We start from the raw sequence: 11,436 nt of genomic DNA on the forward strand, positions 1-11,436 counted from the left end.
TGGCAGCTCATGGACTGGGCCAGGGTGGAACAAGCCAGTGTGTCCATCTGTCACCCTCTCATTACCATCCACACACCAATCCTATTTAACGTGCACGTCATCCTGCAGTAAGCCACTGCTCACTGTATGAAATGACTCCTCTGAGGTAACTGAGCTGTCGTTGTGTGAAGTGGACGTGACTTTCTCCAGAAACTTTCTAATAAACCACTAATGTCCAGAGATCAAAGCTCCGATACTGTGATGGCACCATTCTCAAAAATATACTCCTCATAGAAGTGTGATTTCAGGTATTTCAGCACCTAGATATTAACCTCAATAGGGATAATACAATTATCAGATTCAATAATAGACCATTATCTAAAAGGGAGCTCATATGTATATGTTTGTGTGTATATATACAACCGCCATGCTTTGTAAACAAGATTACACAAAAACAACTGAACGGATTACTACGAAACTTGGTGGTAGGATGTGGTATTGGTCAGGAAAGAACTCATTCAATATTTGGGAGGGATCCAGGGATTTGTTTTCTTTTCACATTTTCCTTGATTTTTTTTCATAGAAGAATTCATGAAAGAAATCTGTCCTGTTTAGGTGACAGACACGAATCAGTGCAATTTGCTGATAATATAAAAAAAGTGCTCCACAATAGAAGCAATGTATGAATGTGTGAATGGCAATGAACTGAATAAAAACTTTGAATTTAAAATAAATAATAATGCATCTTTTCTGACACGTTGATTAATTGGGTTGGGATGGCTCAGAAACCTCATGACGCTGCTAAACCTGGAAATAATGAAGTACTATTTGAGGAGGGTCATCTGGGAAATGTGAGCCTGTTTGGGGCTGAGAGGTAATTACATTGTTAAATTAAAAACACTGCAGGACAAATAAAACACCCATCAGTGATGGTACATGTCTGAAGATGCTATTCCATCTTCCTCTCTCTCATCTATTACATTTGTTTTTGTTATTTTCCCTTTTGTTTTTCTTAAATTCTAAATATTTAGAATCAGAATCAGCTTTGTTTGCCAGGCATGAGCACACAAACTAGGAATTTGACTCTGCTGTAGTTGCGCTCAGTGCACTTACACAAACAGACAATTAACAGCAGACTACCAGAAACTAGCAGAATAAACAGAACCACTGTGTGCAATATAAATAAACTGAACAGGACAGCATGTGAAGCACCTTGTACCTGTGTTTTTATAGGTGCTATATAAATAAAGTTTTAATAATTTTTTATTAGATACAACTCACTAACTAACCCTATGATAATAATTATTATGGCTTTAAGATAAGATCATCTTTTATTAGTCAATGGGGAAATATGCAATATAACAGCAGCAAGGGTCAAAGTAAGTAAGTGATAATAGATAACATGCAAGAAAAATATGAATGGAATAAAAACGAGTATATACAGTGTAAAAACAAGAAGTACTATTTGCAGTGTGAGAATTTAACAAATTTAACAATAATAATCATAATATCATAATAATACTAACAATAATATGAATATAATAAGAATGCTAACAACGATATTAATACAATAATAATATAAATAATACTAACATTCATAATAACAATATGTACAGTGTGAGAACAATTTAACAATAACAATACAACAACAATACTAACCATAACAATAATACTAACAATAATAATATTCATATTTTGTGTTATGATTATTTGTGCGTGGTGTTTTAAGGCGCGGTGACGTGCCGCCGCCTGTGCCCTGTCATGCGGACGGTGACATCATCAGCTGCTGTTAAGTAACGGGAGGAGGAGACAGGCTCGAGCGGAGAAGGGCCGCCCGCGCCGCTGAATCTTCTCGGGGACTATCAACAGGGAGCGCAGCCGACGACAGAGCCAGGAGCTGGGGGTATGAACGCCGCGAGAATCCGCTCCCATCCTCCGCTGCCCGGACCCCTGTCCCGCTGACAACCGCCGGATCAGCATCTACACGCCAGCAGCTCTCGGACGAACCCAGTATCGGGTGAGTGGCGGCTCGGGGGACCGGGGAAACCGGGGGGGAAAAGCGGCCCGGTTTCGGCCGAGGGAGAGTCTCGCATTCACGGCTTACAGGAGAGGGGGGGAGGGGGCTAGCATCGAGCCTGGCTCTCCACACGGGCTCCGTACATGGGTGCGGCTGGAGGGGAGACGTGTAACATGTCCGCCCGAGATGTTCCGACACATTTCCAGCATTTATTTGACCCGTTTTCCTGAATATTCACGGTGTTTCCATTAGCTCGCTCTTAGCCGCTAGCGCTCCGCTGCCCGCGGTTCGGCTGCTATTCTTCAACCTACGTTACTCCCTGTGTGCACATCAAACCCGGCTAGCTTCCTGAGCACCGCCGCGGTTAACGTGTTTATTTAAACTTCATATTAAAGCGGTTAACGTTGATTTAAAAAAAAAAGAAAAAAAAAAAAAAAAAAGCCTTCCTCCATCTTCTTCTTCTTCTCATCGAATCACAAGCTCGAAAAGCTGCGCACACCTGCCGCTACGTTTAAAAACCACACGACCCACAGTGTGATTTCTAACGTAAGATATTGTGTTAACGTGTGTATTCGTCATGGAGAGAGAGAGAGAGAGTGTGTGTGTGTGTGTGTGTGTGTGTGTGACAGCTGCCACAGTGTGAGAGGCGTTGCACTGTGATTGTGAAATCCTCTGGCTACTTGTGTTTTTTTTTCTTCTTCTTCTTCTTGTTGTGTCACGTTTTGCACCAGCGGTTGTGTTCAAGTTCAAGAAATACACGTTTTTATTTCGCACTGGGAACATCCTGTGTCCAGCAGCCAGCTTCCTGTGGGCGATTACTACCATCAGGGCACGTGCTGTTATTTTACGTGGAGTGTGACAGGGTGATTCCACCAGCGTCTCTTCCACAGGCCCACGTAGGAAACCAGTAGCACCGCACTCCCAGTTTGACCATGTATGTGTTTTGCAATATGTGTTTTTAATTTGTCTGGATGACCACTGTGCAGTTTTGCCCTTCACGTGCACCTTAAAGGGATAGTTCACCCAAAAAATGCAGATGGAGGTTGTGGGTGAGTCCACAAAACAGTTAAACAATGTAAACGTGGCTCCAGGGGACATTTATTATAAAAACAAGGTGTAAATGACGTCGATTTTGAATGTCAGGGCTCACAGGCTTTACGTTTGTGGACTCAAACCCTTCAGCTGGTGAGTAGATGATGAGTGAACTTTCATTTTTCAGTGAAGTGTCCCTTTAAACATGGTGCATCTGTGTGCACCACTATCTCTGTCACACGTCACAGCCGTCAGGAGGGCGTTTGAGGTTGTGTGTGTTTGCCCAGTGACACTTGTGGGCACGTGGAATGGTCTGGAGGACACAACAAATACGTAGTGAAAACACTGGTTTAAAGTTGTGTATTGCACTAAATGTCTTATAAGTGTAAAACACTGATTTTTGCTTGTTAGTGGAGGTTGTGGTTTTAAAATCTTTATGAGCAGAGAATGTCAAACTCTTGATAAACAGCCAAACAAAGTGTAAAAGTCTGAGGCCAATCAATTGTACTATATGTCACTCACAATGCATAAGCATATCGATGTATAGTGGACCTTTTGTTGTATTGCTAAAGATTAAAATAATATTGTGATCATTATTGATATTGTTTAATTGCCCAGTCCTACTTTGTATTGTTGTGATTGTGCCCTGCTGAAATCGAACCATTCTTAAACTCTTACCACCGTTCTTCTATGGCTCACTTTTTTTCTCCCAGTATGTTGAGGAAGGAAACGAGGACGGAGCCACACGAGTTGTTTGCGTTGGATTCCTCTCTCAGGGCTCAGGTGATCCACGTTGACCGCATAGCAGACATAACTGTTGAAAGTCATTGGCTAGCGTCTGCAGCTCTGTTACAGCGGAGCGCCGTAACCTCTGAGGGGATTTCTGTTGACGTAAAGGATGTTCGGTTGGAAAACAAAGTCGATACAGGGGACTGGTTCCGCAGATTCGATGACTGTGCTATTTGCTGGAGTTGTTTTCCGAAAAGCAGAAGTCGTCTGACGGGGCTGCGTTCTGTGATTTCTGGGTTGTCATGAGACTGTTTCACGTTTCCTATAGAGGATGTAGATTGAGGTCACACGAAGTGGAGCGCAGGAATCCATACTGATGATACAGTCCATTTCATGTACTGTCCTATTGAATTGCCAACCGGGCACATGACATGAACTCCCATAATAACTCCGAGCCCGAGTGGAAGAGTTATTTGCAGACACACCAGTGCTACATTTGGAACTGGGGTCCGGTGTTTCTATAAAGAGCACGGTTTGTTTACATGACGTTCCCAAATTACTGGTTAGGAAGCAAATCAGCGTGATGAAAGCTTTGATGCATTCTGCGCGGCACTCTGCTTTGTGAAGTTCGGTGCACAGAGTTGTCTCAGGGCCTTGACACACATAAAGCCAGCCAGCGCTCCGCAGGGCTGCTCATGCCTTCCCTCCCTTGGCAGTGCCGGCACAGAACAGTAGAGAGCTTAGTCTTTGCTTTTGCAGTGGCTGCACAATGTGGCGTGGTGGAGCGAGTGCTAAATAAATGATGATCCTGCCCCAGCGTCACGTGCAGCTCGGCTCAGAAGATGCACTTCATTTCCTTGTGTGACAAGTCCGGGTACGGATGCAGCAGCTGATTCTGATCCACTCGACTTCTAAGTTGCAACTGGCGTTTGTGTGTAGCCTTCGTTTGGCTGTATATCTTTCTCCTCCTCTTCCTGCGTTTGTTGATCCCAGCGAAGCCACCTCCCCCTCCCAGTTATCCTACAAATCTAATCATGTGTTTCTGGAGGCCAGACAGCTGTTTGCTGATCAACAAGCCCTTCTTAGGTTACATCCTCTCACACACACACGTGGTCAGTTCTGCATGTCTGGGATCGACGATCATCATGTGAGCAGCTGACCGTCTCTGGTCGGAATAACTTGCCTCATCTGCCACTTGGGAAGTTGAGAAAACAGTACTACTCTTTTTATGTTCAGTTTACAGTGGCTCAGCCTGTAGTGTTTCAGGGTCAGTGGTGAGAGACGAGAAGTGCCGCACAGACAAGCCTGGTGTCATGTGCCGTCTTCTCAACAAAACTTTGTTGTCTTATCTGTGACAGACACAACCTGCAGCCATGGAGCTGAGAGTGGGAAACAAGTACCGGCTCGGGAGAAAGATAGGAAGTGGCTCCTTCGGTGACATTTATCTTGGTAAGTGAAATATAATAAAAAATTGTACTGGAAATTCTCCTCTAATCACCTGTCTGCCCTGTACTGGTGAATTTGCCGCAGCTTTTTACATGTGTGATGTTTTCCGTGTCTTCCCCAAGGTGCCAACATTGCCACTGGTGAGGAGGTGGCCATCAAGCTCGAATGTGTGAAGACCAAACACCCACAACTGCACATCGAGAGCAAGTTTTACAAGATGATGCAAGGAGGAGGTAAGAAAGTGAATACAGCTTTGACATGCAAGACTTTTCAACACATCCCTTTTGGAAACAAATTGAATTCTTACAACACAAATGTCTGAAGGACTGTCATCTTTCAAATTGTTGCAATATGAATCCATCATTAGTGAGCCCTCACAAATTCCAATGGAACTTTTATGTTATGTAAAAATCACTAGATTTAAAAATGTTATTCACGGACTTAATATTGTGTTCGTACACTTGTATTCTAGTCGGCATTCCATCGATAAAGTGGTGTGGTGCGGAGGGAGACTACAACGTGATGGTAATGGAGCTGCTCGGTCCCAGTCTGGAGGACCTGTTCAACTTTTGCTCCCGAAAGTTCAGCCTGAAGACCGTCCTGCTTCTGGCGGACCAGATGGTACGTCTTGTCTCTAACGTCAGGGGTAATAGAAGTAAGACAGTTTCACAGAGTCTCAGTTAACATCTCACCATGTGGAACTGTTCTGTTTACGAGCAGAAGGCACAGACGTAAAAAAATTCTGATCTAGGTCATGTGCTTGAGCTCAATGAATTTTGCTTGTTGGTGCATGCTCGTATATAAACACTGCACACGAATCCCCTGAGGCTTGTTTAAAGACTGTAGATGACTTGGTCTCCACGACTCCTGTGCATCCACTGTACCGAACAACTCTGGCCTCTGCTTAGACAGAACTGGCCTAGATATTTAATTTCATGGATTGCTCGCTCAAGCAGAATTCATCTCACCTTTTGTTCTAACAGCCAACTTGCTGTGTCAGGCCTTTGTATGGGTGTTTGACTCTCCACGTTTAGCCGGGGATCATCACCTTCTGGTGTCCGGTTTTCATATATCGAGTGCTGGCCTAACGGCATCTAAATGTGATAGTGACCTTGTGTTCGTGTCACCATGAAACTCCAGTGTATCCTTTTTTAAATATACAGAAAAACAAAGTCAACATTCCTTGTCTCCCCTGTGCTCTTCAGATCAGCCGCATCGAGTACATCCACTCCAAGAATTTCATCCATCGGGATGTGAAGCCTGACAACTTCCTCATGGGGCTCGGCAAGAAGGGCAACCTGGTGTACATCATTGACTTTGGCCTGGCCAAAAAATACCGTGATGCCCGCACGCACCAGCACATCCCTTACAGAGAGAACAAGAACCTGACTGGCACGGCACGCTATGCCTCCATCAACACGCATCTTGGAATCGGTAAGGTCCCTTTTCTTTTCCTCATTCGTGTTGCTACTTGACCGTGTCACTCACCATGTTATCAGGCCGTCCTGTTGGTACAAGAAAGCTTCACTTAGACTTGTTGTGATTCATGTGTGTTGATTTTCTGTGTTTAACCGACATGTTTTAATCAAACATAAATACAGCAGGATGCCATGTGTGCAGTAGAAAACAGTAGAAAAATAAGAGTTACATTTAATTGTATTCATAAAGGAACATTCATAATGGTGAGGTGGCCTCTGCTCCATCAGGGTCTTATCCTCGCTCCACTTTATCAGCTGCCTCTAAACATCATGTTAATGTGATTCATCAGAGCTGGCTTATGATGATGTCTCCCTCTACACAAAGCTCATCCCTAGCATGGAGATGTAATGCACTGTATTATGTGCTGGATTATACCCGTCACTTATCTTAGAAGTCATTTACTTAAATCTGTAACATCCCCTCTCCCTACGGATGATTTTATTTTTAAACCTTCTAACTCATTCTTACTGAACTACTCTTAAGTCTGTTCTTCTAAATGTTGAACTTTCCTCCTTTCTATGTCAGTCTTTGTTGACACACCCTCTTAAGGTTGGAGGATGCAAGGGAATAGCTCTCACGAGAATGGAAAATGAAGGAAATGCCATTCGGGATAGAATGTTGTGCTGTTGTCATCTCATGCTTTATCAGATAGTCTGTGGTTAACTGTTTAAACCCCCCCCCCCCCCCCCCCCCCCCTTTCTACTGGCAGTGTTTTTAGCTGAACTGTTGTCGATTCAGTAAGTTATTTATCTGCTATGTATTTTGGTTTTAGGTTAGATGCCAACTGGAGAGATGAATGAAATGAGTGTAGGATAGATTAAAAAAAATTGGGGCTAGAACCATCACTGTTTTAATATTTAACCTTAATCTGTGTATGAAATAAATACACAAATTATTAACAAAGGCTTTATTCTCAGTAAGAAGTGCCAGATGAACACCTTATTTATTTATTTATATTAGGTCAAGGAAATCTGAGTTCTTAATGCAGAAGAGATTTGCTGACAAGTAGTGTAACTAGAAACCACCCACAACTCATCACACTACCGTTTTCTGTCACATGTTGATATTTGTAAACCACTGATGCTGAATAAAATAGCTGAGCCACATATGACTAATGTAGTAACCACCATATTTCTTTCAGTTCTCTATAGTCATACAGAGCAAGATAAATTGTTTGGCCAGGTTGTGACTCATTTCCAAGCCCAGTTACTTAATAGAACTCATTGGCCTTTTTTCTCTTTCTAGACAACATAAGCTGTATTTTATTGACCCATTGGTGACTATTAATTGTGCCGATTTACAAAGCACTCTAAACTGTGACTTGTAGGACTAGGCAGACATCCCTGAGCTCTTTCACTCACTCCTCTTCCCTCTCTCTTGTTTTCTGTCCACAGAGCAGTCCAGACGTGACGACCTGGAGTCTCTGGGCTATGTCCTCATGTACTTCAACCTGGGCTCCCTCCCCTGGCAGGGCCTCAAGGCTGCGACCAAGAGACAGAAGTATGAACGAATCAGCGAGAAGAAAATGTCCACACCTATTGAGGTTCTTTGCAAAGGATACCCTTGTAAGTGATGTTGCGGTGTTACCTCTATGTATTTGTGCAGCAACAAATGTTATCTAATTAAAATCCATTCAGTGATGTTGATCCTCTTATTTGTTCTCCCACAGCTGAGTTCTCCACATACCTGAATTTCTGCCGTTCACTTCGTTTCGATGACAAGCCAGACTACTCCTACCTTCGACAGCTCTTCAGGAATCTGTTCCACCGACAGGGCTTCTCCTATGATTATGTCTTTGACTGGAACATGCTCAAATTTGTAAGTTTACGTCAGGTGTTTCTAACTGAATTGATGTTGAATTTTTTCAGGTGCAAAGCTTCCATTTACTTTATCAGTGCACAAAAGTATCTGATAATCAGATATAATACAGATGATTAGAAGCTATATAATTTTAGCTTTAACAAGGCCGTTTTGACTGTCAGGGTGCCAGTCGGACAGCTGAGGATGGAGAACGGGAGAGGAGGACGGGAGATGAGCGGGATGAGCGGATCGGAGGAGTCCCCAGGGTGTCTGCATCGCGAGGCCTTCCCCCGGGTCCCAACCCTATAGTTCCCAACAGAGTCAGGAATGGGCCAGAACAGGCAATCTCTAACCCAGCCTCACGGGTCCCGCAGTCTGGTGAGTTTTCTGCTCGGGTCTCAAACTCCCATCTGTCCTTTTAATACACTGTTTCTGTTATTAAAAGACTGTAGCAGATGTGTTTTCTATTTTGAGCATCAGATACGGTCAGTTCTCAACTCAACTAATCATTTCAGGGAACACGTCGCCACGTGCAATTTCTCGTGCAGAGAGGGAAAGGAAGGTGAGCATGCGCCTCCATCGTGGAGCTCCGGCCAACGTATCGTCCTCTGACCTCACAGCCCGTCACGACCAGTCCAGAATTTCCACATCCCAGGTGAGAAAACGCACTGCTCCTTTTGTCGTGCATAAAGCTATCGGAACAATAATTTCATTGGGTGAGATGTATCATTGCAAAATGTGTCACAGGTTTGTGAGACAGCAAATTCTTCCTCTTAAGTCTAAATCTGTTTCTTCTGCAGGTCAGCGTGCCCTTTGAGCACATGGGGAAGTAGAACTATTTTGGCTCTGCATGCACATGGAATTGACAGGTAAGCTCTACTTCACTCGTGCATTCACATGCTGACTGCAAAATTGCACTTCTCACCAACACATGGCCTTCTCAATAACTGACATTCCACTTGTTGTTGCAGGGCTGCAAGATGAGTCCATCGCTCTGGTTTTTTTTCCTTTGTTTTTTACCTTGTCTTATTACAAGATGATTGCCAATGGACACGTGGATCTTTGGAAAAGGACAGTAATTTTTTAAAGGATCCAGAGAAGTACATTACAGCATCCAACATGCACTCTTTCATGAACCCTTCTGCTGATCCCTGGATCACCACCACCACTATACAAAAAAAACTAAATAAATGAAAGACAGTGCTAAGACATTGTTACTCCCTGGTTGCTCTTACCTGTTTCCCCCCTTCCTCAAAGCATTCCCTCAATACCCTCTGTCTGACAAATGTGAACTGTTAGCATCAAAGAAGCAAAATGGTATCAGGGACACACGCATGTTATGATATAGGCTTAGTACAGATTTATCCTTTTCAGTTCAATCAGCAAAAACAACTTTGAAATGAATGTTGTCTCTCTTTCGTGAAGACATCTTAAATTGAACCTTATTTTGAGTTTACGTTCTGTGTATTTTTCAAAGAGGTAACTGCTAAATGATGAAGAGGTAGGCGGGGAGAGGGGTAGAGCACAAAAAGAAAGGAAACTTTGAAAAGGACAAGTAAGTGATGTTTTAGCTGTTGTACAGTAACGTTTCTGGTGAAGTAGGAAGTGGTCCTTGCTTGCCCTTCATCCATCCATGTCGTGACGATGTTCTTTTCCTCAAACTCGGCCACCAAAACCTCCACCACCCCTTTTTTATTTTTGCCTGTTCTTAATTGTGTGCTTTCTTTTGGGTTTTAATGTGAGTGGGTAAGGTGAAGAATGACCATAGATATTGCAAAGACACACTCCCAAGTCTTGAGGGACGCTCCTCAGGAAATTCTCATTGTATTTGACCAGAGACCATAGCTGCCCGTTTTGGCTAACAAATAGTGGCTGCAATTTTTATGATAGTTCTTAATGTTACCTTTTTTTTAATTTTATTTCTATTGTTTTTATTATTGGAGGCCAGGGGGGGGGGCGGGGGGCAGGATCTGATAGGGATTACCGTTGGGGTGGGGGGGATGGGGCATCCAATGATTTTTATTTTTTATGTTTACTCCACTGTACATATTTTTTTTAAATTTTGATGTAAAGGCAAAATGTGGTTTTGTTTTAATACTGTAAAGTAGAATAATGCATACTATTGACAAATAGGGGCTGGGTTCAGAAGTTTAGGTATTTAAAGTACTAAAATGGTGGGATGGGCTACTATTGCTTTGCCAGCTGGGTCATCCTGTGTGCGTGTGCGTGTGTGTGTGCATGTGTGTGTGCGCGTGTGAGAGAGATAATAATGATACAGAAAATCCCTGCTAAGAATACACGACTCATTCTGTCTTTGTATGCAGATTGCTTTTATCTTTGTCCTCTCTGCTATTTATGTTAAACTATTTTATCTGTCTGTAACAACTTTCTGTTTTTATTCTCTTGTCTCTGTTTCATTTCATCCTCCGGTAATTTATTAGAATGACCTTGTTCAGCTTTTGTTTCTTTCCTCCACCGATCACCTTCGTTCTTCTGTTTCCGCCCCAGCACGACGCACGGGGCTTTTCAATGCTCCTTCTGCAAAAAAATCACATCCTGCTAGTTTGATGTCACCTTTTTTTTTGGGGGGGGATTTTAACCTCCAGCAGCCTCGATGATGTCACTCAGAAGAAAACATACATAACCGATGCAATTGCAGGGATGTGTAAATAGCAGTGTACTGTGTGTAAATCACTTTGTACAGGCCACCGTGACCCAGTGGCAGCGTAACTGTTGGTCTGGAAGAGGCTGAGGCGGTGGGTGTGGGTGGGGGGGGGGGTTTCACTTTATGTATTGTGTACTGATAGCTTGTACAGTTCTTTAACACACTTTATTTACAACAGTATTTGTGTATATTTTATGAAGTAATAAAAATGAATAACGTTGCTCACACCTTGCAGCTGCTGTTTTGTTTTTCGTGGTGTGGGGGGGGGGGGTGTTGCTTCTGCTCAGTT

General features: G+C 43.2%; 1 protein-coding gene across 1 annotated transcript; it reads left to right on the plus strand.

Annotated features, from left to right (window-relative positions):
- The first annotated feature begins 1,735 nt into the window (after positions 1-1,735).
- LOC117766259 (casein kinase I) lies at positions 1,736-11,368 on the plus strand. The gene is made up of 11 exons (XM_034593132.1): positions 1,736-1,996; positions 5,116-5,206; positions 5,326-5,436; positions 5,676-5,824; positions 6,409-6,637; positions 8,077-8,247; positions 8,352-8,500; positions 8,665-8,860; positions 8,998-9,137; positions 9,283-9,351; positions 9,454-11,368. Exons 2-10 carry the CDS (start codon positions 5,131-5,133, stop codon positions 9,313-9,315), a joined length of 1,254 nt encoding a protein of 417 aa, XP_034449023.1. The 5' UTR covers positions 1,736-1,996; positions 5,116-5,130; the 3' UTR covers positions 9,316-9,351; positions 9,454-11,368.
- The last annotated feature ends 68 nt before the right edge of the window (positions 11,369-11,436 follow it).

The sequence above is a fragment of the Hippoglossus hippoglossus genome, chromosome 8, assembly GCF_009819705.1.
Source record: "Hippoglossus hippoglossus isolate fHipHip1 chromosome 8, fHipHip1.pri, whole genome shotgun sequence".
In the NCBI taxonomy this organism is placed as follows: Eukaryota; Metazoa; Chordata; class Actinopteri; order Pleuronectiformes; family Pleuronectidae; genus Hippoglossus; species Hippoglossus hippoglossus.